This window comes from Carlito syrichta, unplaced genomic scaffold, assembly GCF_000164805.1.
Source record: "Carlito syrichta isolate Samal-C Ts95f unplaced genomic scaffold, Tarsius_syrichta-2.0.1 Scaffold302911, whole genome shotgun sequence".
Lineage (NCBI taxonomy): Eukaryota > Metazoa > Chordata > Mammalia > Primates > Tarsiidae > Carlito > Carlito syrichta.
Genome location: NW_007247007.1, coordinates 550,953 through 569,709, shown reverse-complemented (window position 1 = coordinate 569,709; position 18,757 = coordinate 550,953). Strand labels below are relative to the sequence as shown.

The 18,757-nt window shown below is 42.6% G+C and overlaps 1 protein-coding gene across 6 annotated transcripts in view; it reads right to left on the bottom strand.

The window, feature by feature from the left end:
- Positions 1–18,757, bottom strand: part of LOC103259600 (up-regulator of cell proliferation) — a 59,248-nt gene that overhangs the window by 3,931 nt on the left and 36,560 nt on the right. For 2 of the 6 annotated variants that reach the window (XM_008057255.2, XM_021711913.1), the window contains exons 2-5: positions 8,234–8,260; positions 7,857–7,927; positions 1,980–2,030; positions 1,737–1,775 (exon numbers count right to left, since the gene is read on the bottom strand). In XM_008057255.2, coding sequence (XP_008055446.1) covers positions 1,737–1,775; positions 1,980–2,013 — 73 coding nt within the window. In that variant the 5' untranslated portion in view covers positions 2,014–2,030; positions 7,857–7,927; positions 8,234–8,260. The other 4 variants (XM_021711912.1, XM_021711914.1, XM_021711915.1 and 1 more) reach the window with 4 other exon arrangements.

The window sequence follows — 18,757 nt, the reverse complement described above, 5'->3', positions numbered from 1 at the left end:
TAAGCACAGGGTGCCATTAATCATATCTAAACAAACATTTTGCAAATCTGAGATCAATAATAGTACAGTTTAAAATTTTGTGTGTGTGTGTGAGCTGGAGTCTCATTCCATCACCCAGGCTGAAGTGCAGTGGCACACTCTCAGCCACCTGAGCATCAACATGCCAGGTTCAGGCGATCCTTCCACCTCAGCCTCCCAAGCAGATGGAACCCACTACTTTTTTGATTTATTGCAGAGATGAGGTCTCGTCAAGTTACCTAGGCTGTTCTCAAATCCTTGGGCTCAGGCAATTCACTCGCCTCAGTCTCCCAAAGTGCTGGGATTACAGGCTTGAGCCATCGTGCCCAGCCCAGTTTTAAATTTTAAACAAATTAAAATATTCAATGCAGATTGTTATTACGTGAGCATTTATTTGTTTAGACACTCAAATATCACCCTATAGAATACAAAACCTTATAAACTAGTTGCTCAGAACAGTACTGCTACCTCCAAAGGTTTAATGGCCCATTCCAGGCCTTGGTTCAGCAAGTATATTCATACTGTATATAACTAGTGCACTTTAAATGTTAACATACAAAACAAATTCAATTTCCACTGATTTGCAGGCTTTTCTCTAGTTCCTTTCTCAAGAGAGGAAGCAATGTGTGTCATGCCACTGCAGATCAAGTAAACCATGAGAGGAAACACTGGTTGATCCAGTCCTTCTCCTGTTTCCCACCCAAGTAGATCAGTGTTGGATTCAGGACCACTCCTCAGGTGACCAGCAGGACTTACAGCACTGAATGAACACAGGGGACCTGGAAACTTGTTGCAGATACAAAGGAACTGCCTGTGAAGAGTCACACTGGGGTAGAAATCCTTTATAGGAGCCGGGCGCAGTGGTTCATGCCTATAATCCCAGCACTTTGGGAGGCCAAGATGAGAGGAATGCCTGAGCCCATGAGTTTGAGACCAGCCTCGGCAATTTGGCGAGACCACATCTATACAATAAGTCAAAAAATTAGGTGGACATGGTGACGCATGCCTATAGTTCCAGCTACTTGGCAGACTGAGGTAGAAGGATCACCTAAGCCCAGCAGGTTGAAGCTGCGGTGGCCATGAGCATGCCACTGCACTCCAGCCTGGGCGACAGAATGCGACTCCAACTCAAAAATAAAAAGAAAAGAAATCCTTTATAGGTGTTATTCAGGTCTCCTAGTTTTGCCTGAATGAAACTAGGGACACTGCTTTTCTTATCCAGAAGGGGAACAACTTTTCTTATTTTTTAAGTAGTATGGTAGTAAAAGGCAATGGGAAAAAGACACAGCAAACAAAGCTATTTCTATATGCACTCCTGCCCAATGTGTGGCCCTTAGCAGGCTGTCTGGCAGCTCTGGGTCTAGGATCTGCAAGGGAAGTCACTGGACGAAACAAATGGCTTCCAAACCTGGCTGTGCACTTCAGGAACTTGTTCTTTGCGCTTCACCTTTAAAGATGCTAGTTCACTATAGGGAATGAGAATGTTTGGTGGTGGGGGGCCTGATTTCTCTATGTGATTAGCAAACTCCTCAGGATTTTTTTTTAAGCATTATTATTGATGATGTATAAAGGGTTAATGAACTAGGTATCCTAAATCTGAGTGTCCTACCTCCCAGGTGATTTGATGCAGTCAGGTGTGGAATCACCAGCCAAGACGGTATGTCCCTTCCATAGAACAGGAAGCCAGAACAGAGAGAAAGGTAGGAAGAAATGCTTACCTGTTGGAAAGTCATTGTCCTGAGCCTCATTTGTACCATCTATGGAAAAAGCAAAGGGAAATGAAGTGTCAATCCAATAGTGTGCCTTTGACTGACACAAAGTAACCTAAGCTAAATCCAGAATCTCCCTCTTACCAAGATAGCAACTCTCCCAGTTGTTCACATTATAAAATCCCAGTTGTTACTTTACCCATTCCCTCTCTTTCCCTCTTTCAATCTATTGCCAAATCCTGTGGTTTCTACCTCCATAACGGAAATCACAATCATCTCCTTCCATTTCTCTCCATTCCAAATCTAGAAGAAAAAACAAACAAACACATATTTAGTTTCATCAGCAAGTTAGAACCTCTCTGTCAAACATTTCAAGTGCCAGACAAATGTGTTCTAACATGGTTATCATCCTAATATCATGGGGAAAAAATTACAAATTTAAATTATTTCTTTTCTACTCTCATTTACTATTCATTTGTTTTCTGTTCAAATCCATGATTCCTAGATTTTTGTATAACATAATGGACAGCAAAATTGGTTTACCTCCTCCAAAAAAAATTCAAATTGATATGTTAGATGATGTTTATTTTTAGTGCTATTACTGGTTTCAGTTTTTCTATGTCCATTTTATTTTTTTTCTGACACAAAATATGTCACAAATATGTGTAGTAATAGCTATACAAAAGACAGAGATTTATTCTAGGATATACTACTTGGAGAATTTTCTAAATTCTGGGAAAATATGAATAACCACAAAACTTAAATAGATTAACCTTTTTTTTTTTTTTTTAAGTCAGTCTCACTCTGTCGCCCAGGCTGGAGCGTAGGCATGATCATGCTACTGCAGCCTCCCAAGTAGCTGGATCTATAGCCACACCCAGCTAATTTTTTTATTTATTGTAAAGGCGAGGTATCACCAAGTTGCCTAGGCTAGTCTTGAACCCCTGGGCTCTGTCTCGCCTCCACCTCCCAAAGTGCTGGAATTACAGGCATGAGTTACCATGTCCGGCAGAGAAACCATTTAAAAAGTAAGATGATATAAATTCCTTGACTCAATTTCCAAATTCACCATCTCCCAACAACATTATCTTTATTCTAGCATAAGGAGTTTTGGTAATCACTTAAAATGCTATTTATATCACAGAACAAATACACAGGGAGGGTAGAGGAAACAGGAATCAGAGTGGAGATGAGTTGTGACTTATAAGTAAACTGCTACCTGTCCAAAGCCTGTAACATCATGATATATCCATCAAAATTAATATTTTAATTTCAGAATGTTTTCAATTTAGTGCTACTCAGATATTTATGTTGGGAAGAAAGACCTTAAAACTCTCATTTCAAACTGTCTTTTTTGATAATGCTTCTGGGAGACAGACGTGAATAGTAAGAAGGAGAAAAAAGTGAAAAAGAAAACGGGGTTCAGGAAACAAAATTAGATCAGAGAAGACACAAGATCCACACAGATCAAACCACAATGCCAAGCAGTGAAAATATTACTTTATTTAAAGTGAAGAAAAGACACCAAGTTGACACAGTGGCTCACACCTGTAATTCCAGCACTTTGGGAGGCCGAGGTGAGAGGACTACTTGAGGTTAGCCTAGGCCACAGTGAGACCTCACCCCTACCAAAAAGAAATTTAAAAATTAGGAGTGGTGGTGTGGTGGTGTGTGCCTACAGTCCCAACTACTCAAGAGGCTGAGGCAGAAGGATCACCTGAGTCCAGGAGGTCTAAACTGTAGTGAGCCATGATGATGCCACTGCATTCCAGTATGGGAAACAGAGTGAGATGATTCAAAAGAAAAAAAGAAAGGACACAAGAAGAATTTTCCCAAGGAATCCAAAATGCCATATAAGGAGAAAAAATGGTCAGAGAAGAGCATGGGAGAGTCTAGAGATATCAGAGATGGGGTTGGGGAGGTTATGAGAGTAGGTATGAGCTGCAATCAGGCATAACCTCAAGACCCAAAGAAAATAGAACTTGCTTAGTTAAGGAAAGAGCTCTGATGTGAACCCAGGGAGAGATTACAGTTGGGTAAGGTCAAGGATGCACAAGGTAGCCAGAGTCAGGGCTACCAAGTTAAGGAAACCACTCACTAGGGGTAAGAAAGAGTGTGATGCTCAGCAGCCATCAGCAGACTGTGGAACAGGCCAAAGGGGAGGCAGCAGGGTCCAAGGAAAGACACAAGTCAGCAACACACATAGGAGATCAGTGAGGGCTTGGCTCCATGAGCCAAGGTCTCCACTATGCTTCCTGTCAGGCAGGAACTGATCTAAGGATGAGCCAAGCGCCAACTCAGTGGGAGTACTGGGCTCAAATGATCACAAAAGGCAGAGGGCGGGCCAGCCCTACCACTGAAGGTGATTTTAGTAAGAACTGTTATGAGCCTATTGTTGGAGAATTCAAAGTAGGGCAATTAAAAAACCATTTTCACCCATCAAGCTTAATGGTCTTTTGCCCCCAATTATTTAGTAGCTGGTACTCACTAAATAGTTTTTTCACAAAATTTTGGAATACTTGTTATTGGATAATAAATGCACATTTATGTGCATTTCATACCTTGGGGTTGTCAGTGCTAAGAATGAAGTATGGGCCAGGCCATAATACTTCATCTGTAATCCCAGCCCTTTAGAAGGCCAATCTGTAATCCCAGCCCTTTAGAAGGCCAAGGAAGAAAGATTGCTTGAGGCCAGGAGTTCAAAACTCACCTGGACAACATAGCAAGTCCTTGCCTCTACAAAAAACAAAAAACTGGGGCTGGGTGTGGTGGCTTACACATATAATCCCAGCACTTTGGGAGGCCAGGGTGAGAGGATTGCCTGAGCCCACAGGTTCGAGAACAGCCTGGGCAACCTGGCGAGACCTCATTTCTACAATAAATCAAGAACCATTAGCCAGGTGTGATGGCGCATGCCTGTAGTTCCCGCTACTTGAAAAGTTGAGATGAAAGGATCGCCTGAGCCCCAGCAGGTCGAGGCTGCAGCGGCCGTGAGTGTGCCACTAGACTCCAGTCTGCACAACAGAGTGACACTCCAACTCAAAAAAAACTTAGCCAGCAATGGCATGAACCTGTAGTCCCAGCTACTCAAGAAGCTGAGGTAGAAGGATCTCTTGAGCCCAAGAGTTTGAGGTTGCAATGAGCCATGATCACATCACTGCACTCCAGCCTGGGTGACAGTGAGATCCTGTCTCCAAAAAAAGGGAGGGAGCCAAAAAACTTGAGTAGACATCTTTCTAAAGAAGAAATACAAAAGGCAACAACTACATGAAAAGATAATCAGCATTAACCTTTACTAGGGAGATGCAAATCAAAGCCACAATGAGATACCATCTCACACCTATTAGGATGGCTATTAAGAACAAAATAAGGGTTGGGGAAGACAAGGAAAAACTGGCCTCAAACATTTCTGGTGGGAATGTAATAGTTCAGCTCTGGGAAAAACATTCTAGCAGTTCTTCAAAAAGTTAAACATGGAATTACCATATAACCTAGCAATTACACTCCTAAAAGAATTGAAAGCAGAGACTCAAGTACTTATATAAGAATGTTCATAGCAGCACTACTCACAATAGCCAAAAGGTTGAAACAACCCAGATGTTCGTCAACAGATTAGTAGATAAACAAATTGTGGTGTGTGTATATATATATATCTCCAATGGAATATTATCCAGCCATAAAAAGGAACAATATGGATGAACTCCAAAACATTAGGCTGAGTAAAAGTCACATATTATGTGATTTCATTTGTATGAAATATCCAGAGTAAATAAACAGAGCTATAACACAGACTGGATTGCTAGGGGCTGGGAGGAAGGAGAGATGCAGGAAACTGCTTAATGGGTACAAGGTTTTACTTCAAGTAATGGAAATATTTTTGTTTTTTAGAGATAAGGTTTTGCTATGTTGCCCAGGCTGAACTTGAACTGCTGGGATCAAGGAATCAAGGGCTCCTCCTACCTCAGCCTCTCAAGTGGCTGGGATACCATGCCTAGTTAGAAATATTTTAGGACTACATAGATAAGAGGTGGTAGTTGTACAACATTGTGGATATCCTAAATACCACAGAAGCGTTGAATTGTTCACTTAAAACAATTTTTTAAAATGAGCTGTCAAGTAGAGCTTGCAGAACTGAAATGAGATAAATGAATTCTATAGAGTGATTACATAAAGCATAAACTAGACAAAATTAAGTCTATGCTTTTGAAGTCAGGATAGTGGTTGCCCCTGGCAAAAGAGTAGTGGGAAATAACTAGAAGGATTCTGGGGAGATGATTTTGTTTGACTTCCTGATCTGCATCCTGGTTTGCATGGCTAAATTCAGGTTTGTGAACTTCAAATTTATCAAGCTACACACTCGTAATTTGAACACTTTTCTAAATGTATGTTATACTTCAATACAACTTTCTAAAAATCCTATAGGTTAAAAAGCTTGCTCTAAATCTTAAAAATGAAGCACATGCTTGAGGAGTTCAAATACTTCATGAAAATAATTAAAATAATTTAAAATAATTTCTGGATGTTTACTGACTACAGAGACTGACAGCGATGAAAGTTTGGGGAAAGACCAGAGTATCTCTGAGCCTCATTTTCCTCAAATGAAACAAAGGAATGAAAATAACTATCTTAGAATTATTGCAAAAACTAAGACAACCCAGCCCACAATAAGCATCCAGTAAGGTAACTCCCTTTCTTTATCACATGCCCGTGTTTCTCTCTCTTTCTTTCTCTCTCTCTCTCCCCCTCCCCCTCCCCATCTCTATTTTTGAGTCAGTCTCACTCTGTCACCCAGGCTGGATGGAGTACAGTTGCATGCTCATGACCATTGTAGCCTAGGCCTGCTGGGCTCAGATGTTCCTTCCACCTCAGCCTTCCAAGTTGTTGAAACTACAGGCACGCACCACCATGCCCAGATAATTTTTTGGATTTTTTTGTAGAGACAAGGTCTCACTGTGTTACCCAGGTTGGTCTTGAACTCTGACCTCAAGAGATCCTTCCACCTTGGCCTCCCAAAAATGCTGGGACTACAGGAATGAGCCACCACACCCAGCCACTTTCTCATTTTTCTACAGCAACACCCAAATCCTCAGAGAAAGAAAAACAGCCTAAGTGGAACAAGACCAGGAAAACCACAAGTTCCAGTCTGCCCAGGGAACAATCCTAATTTATACTTGTCTCAACATAACACCTCTTTAACTCTCAGAAGTGCCCATTTTAGAAGATACAGTCATCCTAAATACCACTTAGGGTGACAGCTATGGGTGACATACTAAAATTAGGATAACGGGCCAGGCATGGTGGTTCACACCTATAATCCCACCACTTTGGGAGGCCAATGCAGAAGGATAACCGAGCCCAGGAGTTTGAGACCAGACTAGACAACATAGCAAGACCTTGTCGCTACAAAAAAAATTTAAAAATTACTTTGGGAGGTCGAGGAGAGAGGAATGCCTGAGTCCAGGGGTTCGAAACCAGTCTGGGCAACTTGATGAGACCTCATCTCTACAATAAATAAAAAAAATTAGCTGGGTGTGGTAGTTCCAGCTACTTGCAAGGCTGAGGCAGAAAGATCGCCTGAGCCCAGCAGGTCGAGGTTGTGGTGACCGTGAGCATGCCACTGCACTCCAGCCTGGGTGAAAGAGTGAGACCATTAAAAAAATAGCCAGGTGTGGTGGTGCAAGCCTATAGTTCCAGCTACTCGGGAGGCTGAGGTGGGAGGATCACTTAAGCCACAGTTCAAGGCTGCAGTGAACTATGATAGTGCCACTGCACTCCAGCCTGGATGACAGAGTGAGACTTGATTCAAAAAATAAAAATAAATAAATCAGTGTTGGGGGAGGACTTCAATCAAATAAATAAATAAATAAATATGTTAATTAAATAAAATTAGGGTAATTTGCTCCTGGTAAATTGTGTGATAATCACCTACTAAAACTGAATCCTATTCTGGACGTACAATGAATGTTCAAAAGATCCTTATATGGAATCTTTTTGTAAAAGGAAAACTAAAAGCTTTAAGCATATTTGTGTTTGAGTTTCTCAGTCTCAGCCCAGGAAGGGGCTGGATCCCAGAACCCAATAGGACAGGAGAAGCACATCTACTTCAGAATGAGTCCAAGTCCAACTTACCTGCAATGGCCACAGCTGTTCGTCTCTCTGACGCTTTTATTTCTGGGGCCACTTCTCCCAAATCTGAATGCCTGAAACAATTTCAGGAGAAAATTATAATTAAAATAATGAAATACCGCTTTTACCTATCAAACTGGCTGCATATGAAAATCTCTTGGGGAGCTTTTAAAAACTACAAATCCTGGGTCATACCCTAGATTCATGAAACCAGAATCTCTGGGAGCCAGTCCTGGGCATCACTGCTTTTAAAAGTGCCCTCAATGATTCTAATGTGCAGCCACAGTTGAGAAACACTGGTCTAGAAAAACCAGCACTCTCAAAAACTGCAGATCAGAGCATAAATACAGCCATTCAGAAAGACATAAAAATATACATACCCTTTGACCAGTAATTCCACTTCTATCCTAAGGAAATAATTAAGATTTAGTTACAAAGATGCAGATGCCAGCTTTATATATAATAGCGAAAAAACTGGATGCCTTTTAAAAATCAAAGTCAAAGTGCAATACCAGGGAATCGTGGTCTTATCTTGAAGTTATTACAAAATACTCTATGGGTTTTATTTTTGTGGACAAAAAGATGGTGGATAAAATTTTACGGAAAAGTGTTAATATGTTAGTGGGTGGGAAGTCAGGTTATAGAACAGTATGATTACAATTTAATAAAATCGTGCATATCTGTCTATAGGTATATGCAGAGAAATCAACAAAGATGTTCATCAAAAGTTAAAAACATGGGCAGGAGGAGGTGATCCTGAATTTTTTTAAGTAGGCATAATATCTGTGGTCCAATTAAGAACACACTATTTTAGATGTATCACAGGAATGAGCAAATATGTTGACTGTATTAGGAGCCAGGGTTCTCACTGCTGAAGAAAAGACAAATACGGAATGGAAGAAGTCACAACAGAACTTGCTGAGGTACACCGAAACTGGAGACAGACACTGGTGTAACTGTGATATATACACACGCTCATGTGTGTGTACATATGTACAGCTATATGTATAAGTGTGCATATTTCTGTGTGTATATGAGCGTACATGAGCATCTATTTCTAGCTCTGTTCATTGAAAGGGCCTAAAAGAAAAGACACTGTGATGACAATGAGCATGCTAAAAGAAACAAGGACTCCTTGGAGGTCCTTGTTTGAATGATGCTGGGGCTGGAGCAGGGGAAGAACAAGAGGAGCCTGAGCAACTTACTTGAGAAAGTAAAGAAGTGCTCAAAAAAGTAATGGTCATGCCAGAGGGCATGGGAGCCAGCTCGAGGGATGCCCACTGGCCAAATCTGGGATAATGTGAGCACAAACATAATTAAATACAGTAACTGGCCAGACGTGGTGGCTCATGCCTATAATCCCAGCACTTTGGAAGGCAGATGTAAGAGGATTGCCTGAGTCTAGCCTGGGCAACTTGGCGAGATTTCATCTCTACAATAAACCAAAAAACTAGCCGAGTGTAGAGGTGCATGCTCGTGGTTCTAGCTACTCGGAAGGCTGAGGTGGAAGGATCGCCTGAGCCCAGCAGGTTGAGGATGCGGTGGCCGTGAGTGTGCCACTGCACTGCAGTCTGGGTGACAGAGTGAGACTCTAACTCAAAAAAATAAATAAATACAGTAATTAATTTAAAACTACTGAAAAACAGGAATTAGCAAGGCTGCACAGATAAACAGATGGGGGGGAAGAGAAGGCTCTAGCTTACAACAGAATACTAAATGTGGAGGGGATGCTACAGTCAGAAGCATCATTTTGTAACCATCATAATCAAGATTGGTTCAAGCAAGGATTAACATCAATGAATGCTAACTCTGAGGAAAATGTTGGTGAGGAGCAAGGCATTTGTTTAGTCTTAAACAGTCTCCTCATAGGTGGATTATTAGGTACCAGAGAGGAAAAAAATAGTAATTATACAATGGACAGGTTGGATAACACTCTGACTGGGTTAATCAAAATGAACCTCAGTAACGGGGGCAGATGACCATCATATGCCCCTAGCTGTGGTACCATGAGAAAGGGCAAAACATCACTTAGGCAGCATTCTGGCTAAGAAGGCAAAATTGTCTAATTGTGAGGACAAACCCAAAACGAGGGATGTCATGCTAGAAGGGAAGAACTGTGTTATTTCAAAGCGCAAATGTTATACAAGACAAAGAAAGATAGATGAAATGCTCTAGATTAAAGGGTGCTAAAGAGACATGAAAACCAAATGCAATACCTGAGTGTAGAGACTGGATCCTGAACTAGAAGGGGAAATTTGTGGGTCAACTGAAAAACTGAAATATGAGTGCTATTAATGTTAAATTTATTGACGTTATTAACCGTTCTGTGGTTATATAAGAGAATAGCTCTATTCTTAGGAAACAGACACTGAAGGATTTGGGGATAAAGCATTATGATGTATATAACTCAGTATCTGCTGTGGACTAAATGTTTGCGTCACCCCAAAATCCATGTGTTGAAATTCCAACCCCCCAACACGGTATTTGGAGGTGGGGCTCTGAAAGGTGATTAGGTTATGAGGGAGGAGCCTTCAAGAATAGGATCAAAGCCCTTATAAAAGAGGCCCAAGAGAGCTCATTTGCTCCTCGTGCCATGTGAGGACACAGCAAGGTGGTATGTGGAACAGTTTCCCAACAGAAGGCACCTTAATCTTGGACTTCCAGTCTCTAGAACTGTGAGAAATAAATTTATATTGTTATAAACCATCCAGTCTATGGTAGTCTGAACAAAGACAATCTCTAATGGTTAAGAAAAATTTATGATGCCAGGTGCGGTGGCTCACGCCTATAATCCCAGCACTTTGGGAAGCTGAGGTGAGAGGACTGCCTGAGTCCACGGGTCCGAGATCAGTCTGGGCAACTTGGTGAGACCTCATCTCTACAAAAAAACAAGAAAAATTAGCTGTGTGTGGTGGCGCATGCCTGTAGTTCCACACCTGAGCCCAACAGGTTGAGGCTGCATTGGCCGTGAGCATGCCACTGCCCTCCATCCAGCCTGGGTGCGAGAGAGAGAGAGACAGAGAGAGAGAGAGAGAGAGAGAGAGAGAGAGAGAGAGAGAAATGTATGAGTCAGGCATGGTGGCTCATGCCTGTAATCCCGGCACTTTGGGAAGTGGAGGCAGGAGGATTGCCTGAGCCCATGGGTTCGAGACCAGCCTGGGCAACATGGCGAGACCTTGTCTCTACAATAAATCAAAAAATTAGCCAGGTGTGGTGATATGTGCCTGTGGTTACAGCTACTTGGAAGACTGAGGCGGAAGGATCCCCTGAGCCCAACAGGTCGAGGCTGTGGTGACCGTGAATGTGCCACTGCACTAGCCTGGACTACAGAGAGACTCTTAAGCAAAAACAAAAAAAAATTGTTTAAAAAAAAAAAAGAAAAGAAAAATTTATGCCAGCCTGGACAACACAGTGAGACCTCGTCTCTACAACAAATTAAAAAATTAGCCAGGTATGGCGGCACACACCTATAGTCCCAGCTACTCAGCAAGCTGATGCAGGAGGATCACTTGAGCCCAGGAGTTGAAGGCTGAGGTAAGCTGTGATTGTGTCACTGCATTCCAGCCTGGGAGACACAGTGAGAACGTATCTCAAAAAAGAAAAAAAAAAGGAAAGGAAAAAATGACGTTATGTGTGCATTCATATACTTATGTGTGTATATACACACATTTATATATACATGGAGAGAAAGCAAGAACAAGAAAGAGAATAATAAATGAAAATGGCAAATGAGGTAAGATGTTAAGAGCAAGAGGTTCTGAAGAGGAAGGGGGCCCTTTTGTTTTTGTAAATTATTTCTAAGTAGAAATTATTTACAAATGAGAAATTTAAAAAGTTAATAGCAGTTAGCTACATTTGCATAGCATGACATTAGTTTCTTTTTATCTTCTTTGAATTACTTTAATAGAAGAACCATGTGCTCACTTAATAAAACTAACAGACCTATTAAAATGATGCCATGAGTCAGGGTCAGAACCAGATGAGATAAATAGTTGCCCCAAGAAGATTTAGTATTTTTCCAAGAGATGTATTTTAAACTTGAGTTTGAACAAGCATGCGAAGGACAGAGCTTCTCACACTCTCTGAGGACAATTCCAGTAACTACAATGTTCACTACATTCATGGCTGTCTTGGTCACTTTATAGAACAGAGCACTGTGCAACTTTCTGACTTCATCTGACCCTGATATTGTTAGAAAGTGGGGGTTTTCACTTTCACTGCCTTCTCTTCACTTTTCTGCAAAGAACACCTATTGCTTTTGTAACTTAAAAAAAAAATGACTGCTAAAAATAGTTCCCCAGAAGGGAAGCAACAGGCCTGGTCTAGCATCCCGAGGACACTGTTGCCAGGGAAGTCCAGGCAAAGTGAGAACAGAGAACAGACAGATCTTTGCATCCCACAAGGCTGGTTGCTGACTGGGCCTTTCCCCAATGCACATGGGTGTGCTCTCAGGCTGGAGAGCTGCACCAGGACATACTTTCCAGGGAGTGCCTTGGATAGGAGCTTACTTCAACCTTTTCTATCCTGCAAGAAAACAGCAAGCCAGCCAGGCACGGTGGCTCACACCTGCAATCCCAGCACTTTGGGAAGCAGAGGCGATGACTGCCTAAGCTCAGGTGTTCAAGACCAGCCTGGGCCAGTTGGTGAGACTTCATCTCTGCAATAAATTAAAAAATTAGCTGGACATGGTGGCACACACCTATAGTTCCATCTACTTGGAAAGCTGAGGTGAAGTTCGCCTGAACACAGCAGGCTGAAGGTGTGGCAGCCATGAATGTGCCAATGCACTCCAGCCTGGGTGACAGTTAGACTCCAACTCAAAAAAAAAAAAAAAAGAAAGCAGCAAGCAATACTGACATTGTCACAGGGATGACTTTGAGTTTATGCTAATTTATAAAAATATGCACTTGTTTACAGGTTCTGAACATATTCTTGTCAACAAACTACTTGAAGTGTTTCACGCCTAAGTGAGATACACAAACCATGGGTTGGGGGTCCAGTGCTGCTCTCAAAACCCCAGGGTTACAAATTGAGTCAGAGCCAAGTCATGATGGGGAGGGTAGCAGCAGCAGCTACACACGTATCTTTTCATACTTGTAACAGGCTGAACTACACTTTCATAAAATTCTTAACCCCAATGTGACTGCATTGGCACGTGGGGGTCTCTAGGTCATTAATACTAAATGAGGTCATAAAAGTGGGTCCCTAATCTGATTAGGGAAGGTGTCAGAGGAGGGTTTACTCTTTCCCTGCCAGGAGCACAGAAAAGATCATATGAAGGCCCAGCAGCCATCCGCAAGCAGGGAAGTGGGCCCTCACAAGACACTGAAATTGCTAGTGTCTTGGTCTGGGACCTCCAACCTCTAGAACTGTGAGAAAATAAATTTCTGTTGTTCAAGTTTCCAGTCTATGATATTCTGTTATGGAGCCACAACAGACCGAATGATACACAAAACCATTCTGCAAGGTGAAAGCAGGGCTCAAGCTGGGCATGGTGGTTCACTCCTATAATCCCAGTCCTTTGGGAGGCCAAGGCAGGAGTACTGCTTGATCCCAGGAGTTCAAGAGCAGCCGAGGCAACATAGCAAGACTCTGTCTCTACAACAATTCAAAAAATTAGCTAGACATGGATTCATGTGCCTGTAGTCCCAGCTACTCAGGAGGCTGAGGCAGAAGGATCTCCTGATCCCAGAAGGTCAAGGCTGCAGTGAGCCATGATCATGTCACTGTACTCCTTCAGCCTGGGCAACAGAGTGAGACCCCCAACTCAAAAAACAAAACAAAACAGAGCTCAGAGAGGTCAGGTCAAGGGATTTAACCAACATCACCAAACTAGCAAACACAGACCCAGGACCCAAACATAAATCTTCTGGGCTCCCTTCTTAGTTCATTATTTTTAAGGTTCATTTTAAGATTTTAGGTGACTTATAATTTACAGCCAGTAATTTTTAAAATTATAAAGCCAGCCAATCTGCCAGTTCCAGCTCCAGCCTGCTTCTGAGTCTTGCTGAGGCTCCTCCTGTCTGCACCACAGGCAGAGACGGACCAAGACAGCAGAGAACAGTGCTCCTGACAGCCCTAGACTCACAGGCAAGGGAACACTCTGCAAAGCAGCTTTTGAAAATTACTAATATCACTAATTTTTTTTCCAGGTTCCAAAAATAAGATAAATGTAAAATACAGAAAAGCATCAAGAAAATGCTTGAGTTCCTTTTCCTGTCACACTCTTGAAAATTATATCCTATGCTAATCCATCCTCTCCCCCTTCTAATCTGCTCATGTTGCTCTAGCCAGTCTGGTAACTAATTGACACTACTGCATTCCCTGTGTCCCATTTTACTCCCTGATCAGTGGCTACTTAGTTTCACTTTCTCCTGGGGCCCACTCTGGCCCTTAACTGCCGTAATTTACTCTACTTCCCTATTAACTTAAAATCATGAATATTTTCCCATATCCTTCACAACTCTGGAAAACATTCTACTTTTACCATTGGAGATAATTTTTTATTTTTTTATGCTCTTTTTGAATCAGAGTCTCACTCTGTAGCCCAGGCTGGAGTGCAGTAGCACGCTAATGGCCACCGCAGCCTCAACCTGCTGGGCTCAGGTGATCCTTCCATCTCAGTCTTCCAAGTGGCTGGAACCACAGACGTGCGCCACCACATCCGGCTAATGTTTTGATTTATTGTAGGGATGAGGTCTCACCAAGTTGTCCAGGCTGGTCTCAAACCCCTGGGCTCAGGTAATCCTCTCTCCTCCACTTCCCAAAATGTTGGGATTATAGGCGTAAGCCACCGTGCCCAGCCTGGAGATAATTTTTTTTTTTTTGAGTTGGAGTCTCACTCAGTCGCCCAGACTGGAGTGCAGTGGCCGCTCCCGGCCACTGCAGCCTCGCCTGCTGGGCTCCAGCGATCCTTCCGCCTCAGCCTTCCAAGTAGCCGGAATTACAGGCATACACTACCACTACCGGCTGATTTTTTAATTTATTGTAGAGATGAGGTCTCGCCTGCCCAGGCGGGTCTCGAACCTGCGGGCTCAGGCAATCCACTCACCTCAGCCTCCCAAAGGCGGGGGATTACAGGCTGAGCCACCGAGCCCGGTTTAGGAGATAATTTTTTAAAGGTAAATATTTTCTTCAGTCAGAATACAGGAAACAGCTAAAGTCATCTCAAGCCCTCAGAGTCTGTCTGGTGTCAGACACCGCCAGGGAGCCACCTGCAGTGGCAGCTTATCTGCCCTCCTCAGGTATTTCCCCACAGAGACACATCTTCAGGGCACGGAGGTGACCACCACCCTCCAGGGTGTCCACAGCTCCTCCTAAGTTTGAGTCTGGCTTCTGAGAATCAAGATTCTGACCAACTCCAGGGCACAGACAACTCCACTTGCCAGGCAGGGCAGCCAGCCAGGTCTCCCCTTTCTGGGTGCCCACCACCATCGTAAATGGCATGAGACTGGTCCCTGCTTCTGGCAAGTCTGCTCCGACAGCCCGCCCCTCACTCTGGAGGCCATCTGTCTTGTTGACCATCTGTCTATAGAAGACAGTGGAGGGCTAACTTTTCCTTCTTCATTTCTCTTTTTTTATAATTGCCCAATGGAATTACCTGAGGAGCTTTTCTACTAAAACCTAGAGATTCTGATTTAGCAGACTCAGTATTCAATGCATAAGAGATTATCAACTGGGGAAAGTCACACCTTTGTTTTCCTGTCAACACACATCAGAGCCAGGAACTCCTTGGACAGTCCATCCATGCCCAGACAAAACAGAACAAAACTCTTGAGAAGAGTACAGGTCTTGCTTTATATCAATCACTAATTCTAGCAACAAGCTTGGTTCCTCTGTTGGGTGGTGTCAATAAAATAAAATGGCAGGCCGGGCGCAGTGGCTCAAGCCTGTAATCCCAGCACTTTGGGAGGCCGAGATGAGAGGACTGCCTGAGCTCAGGGGTTCAAGATCAGCCTGGGCAACTTGGCAAGACCTCGTCTTTACAATAAATCAAAAAATTAGCCAGGCATGGTGGCACGTGCCTATAGTTCCAGTTACTTGGAAGGCTGAAGAAGAAGGATCATCTGAGCCGAGCAGATAGAGGCTACGGTGGCTGTGAGCGTGTTACTGCACTCCAGACTGGGCAACAGAGTAAGATTCCAACTCAAAAAAAAAAAGATGGCACAGGAGAATGATTCTGAAAAAAGGAAGCACTAGATAAATCCAGGTGTAGTTGCCATATTTTAATCAACAATATATTATTAATTGCTTTGGATAATAAAGAGCCTAATTCCACTTTTGGTGTTTGATGCTGACAGCTTTCCAGTCCTCTCCCCTTTCTGCCCCACATCTGCACTAGCTTGCAAGAAATCCCAGAGGCTCCTTCCTTTGCTAAGAGCTGAAAACCCTCAACCCAAACTAAAGCAGCTGCTCTACTCCAAAAGTCTCCTTATATGCTAACAAACCTTTTTCAAACCCTTTTGGTATATGCTGTGGGTTGAACTGTGTCTCCTAAAAAAGTAAAAAAGTATGCTCAACTCCTGACCTGTGAATATGGCCTTACTGTTGATGTGACCTTAACTTGGAAATAGGATCCTTGTAGATGTTTAAGTTTAATTAAGATAAGGCCATATTGGGGTAAGGTGGGACCCTTATGCAAGGCATCCTTATAATAAGAGGGGAGGACTGGGATCCTTATAATAAGAGGGAAATTTGTATACACAGAAAGAACACCATGTGATGATGGGTAGAGATAGAGTAATGCACCTACAATCCACGGAAAGCCAAGGACTGCTGGCAATCACCCAAAGCTAGGAGAAGTACATGAAACAGAAACTCCCAGAGTCTCCAGAGGGAACGAATACTGCTGACACCTTGGTTTTGGACTCCAGGCCTCCAGAACTGTGAGAGAATGCCATTTTGTTTTTTTGCTTTGAAGCCATCTAGTTTGTGGTACCTTGGACGACAGCCACAGGAAACTAATACAGTGTAGGTATGGCTTGACAGCTGGATTAGCTTCCACCTCTGTCTTTACATGTCTTTCTCCTCTCTGTGTCTGTCTCTTTGTGTCTTTTTTCTATTTCTTATAAAGATAATAGTCTTATTATATAAGAACCACTCTAATCCACTGTGAACTCACCTTAGCTAATCACATCTGATTTTTTGGAAATCACACACTATTTCCAAAAAAAGGTCACAATCACAGGTACTGAGGATCAGGACTTCAACATATCTTCTGGTGGGACACACTTCAACAAACAATAACATCCAAGCCAAATCTAGGGTGGTGGGCATACCACATCTATAGGATGATCAATCACACACTTTGAAAAGATTACAACTTCCTTCAGAAATAAGGTCTTTCCCAGATAAGCAAAAACTGAGGGAAGGGAGCACTACATGTGGAAGTCAAAGGATAGTATCTACCATTATGAAAAAACACAAAAGTAAAACTAGACATGGCAGCACATGCTTACAGTGCCAGCTATGAAGGAAGCTGAGGCGGAAGGACCACTTGAGCCCAGGAATTCAAGGCTACAGTGACCACTGCCAAAACATTGTCACAAAAAGAACAACAACTTTAAAAACTGTATAAATACATGTAAATTAAACAATATGCTCCTGAAAGATCACTGGGTCAATGAAGAAATTAAGATGGAAATCAAAACATATCTTGAAACAAATGAAAATAGTAACAAAACATACCAAAACCTGGCCAGGCATGGTGGCTCACGCCTATAATCGCAGCACTTTGGGGGGGTGAGGTGAGAGGAGTGCCTGAGCCCATGGGTTTGAGACCAGCCCAGGCAACTTGGTAAATCAAAAAATTAGCTAGGTGTGGTGGTGCATGCCTGCAGTTCTAGCTACTTGAAAGGCTGAGGAGGAAGAATCACCTGAGCCCAGCAGGTCAAGGCTGCAGTGGCTAGGAGTGTGCCACTGCCCTCCAGCCTGGGCAAAAGAGTAAGACTTCAGCTCAAAAAAACAAAACAAAACAAAACAAAAAACCCAAAACCTGGCTGGGCACAGTGGTTCACACCTATAATCCCAACACACTGGGATGCCGAGGTGAGCGGATTGCCTGAGCTCACGAGATCAGCCTGAGCAACTTGGCTAGATCTCCTATCTACAATAAATCAAAAAATTAGCCGGTCATGGTGGCACATGCCTGTAGTTCTGCTACCTGGAAGGCTGAGGTAGAAGGATCATCTGAGCCCACCTGGTCGAGGCTGAGGAGGCCATGAGTGTGCTACAGCACTACAGCCTAGGCACAATGGGACTCTGACTCAAAAAACAACAACATCATCAACAACAACAACAACAAAGAACTATAGGATACAGCAAAAGTAATGCTAAGAAATTCATAGTAACAAAAGCCTACATCAAAAAAAGGAGAAAGATTTCAAATAACCTAACGATACATCTCAGGGAACTAGAAAAGCAAGAGCAAACCAAACCCAAACTACTAGAAGAAATAAAAGATTAGAGCAAAACCAAGTATAATAGAGACTTAAAAGCAATACAAAGGATCAATGAATGAAAAGTTGGTTTTTTGAAATGATGAACAAACCTGATGAACCATCAGCTAAGTTACGAAACAAAGAGAAGACTCAAATCAGAAACAAAAAAGTGAAATATTACAACTGATACCCCCAGAAGGACAGGAATCACTAGAGACTATTATACGCCATCAAATTGAAAACCCAAAGGAAATGGATAAATTTCCAGACACCTATAACCTAACAAGACTGAACCAGGAAAAAATAGAAAAGCTGAACCAACCAATAAAGAGTAATGAGTTTGAATCAGTAATAAAGCCTCCCAACAAAGAAAACCCAGTACTGATGGCTTTACTGCTGAGTTCTACCAAGTCTTTTTTTTTTTTTGAGTTGGAGTCTCACTCTGTCACCCAGACTGGAGTGCAG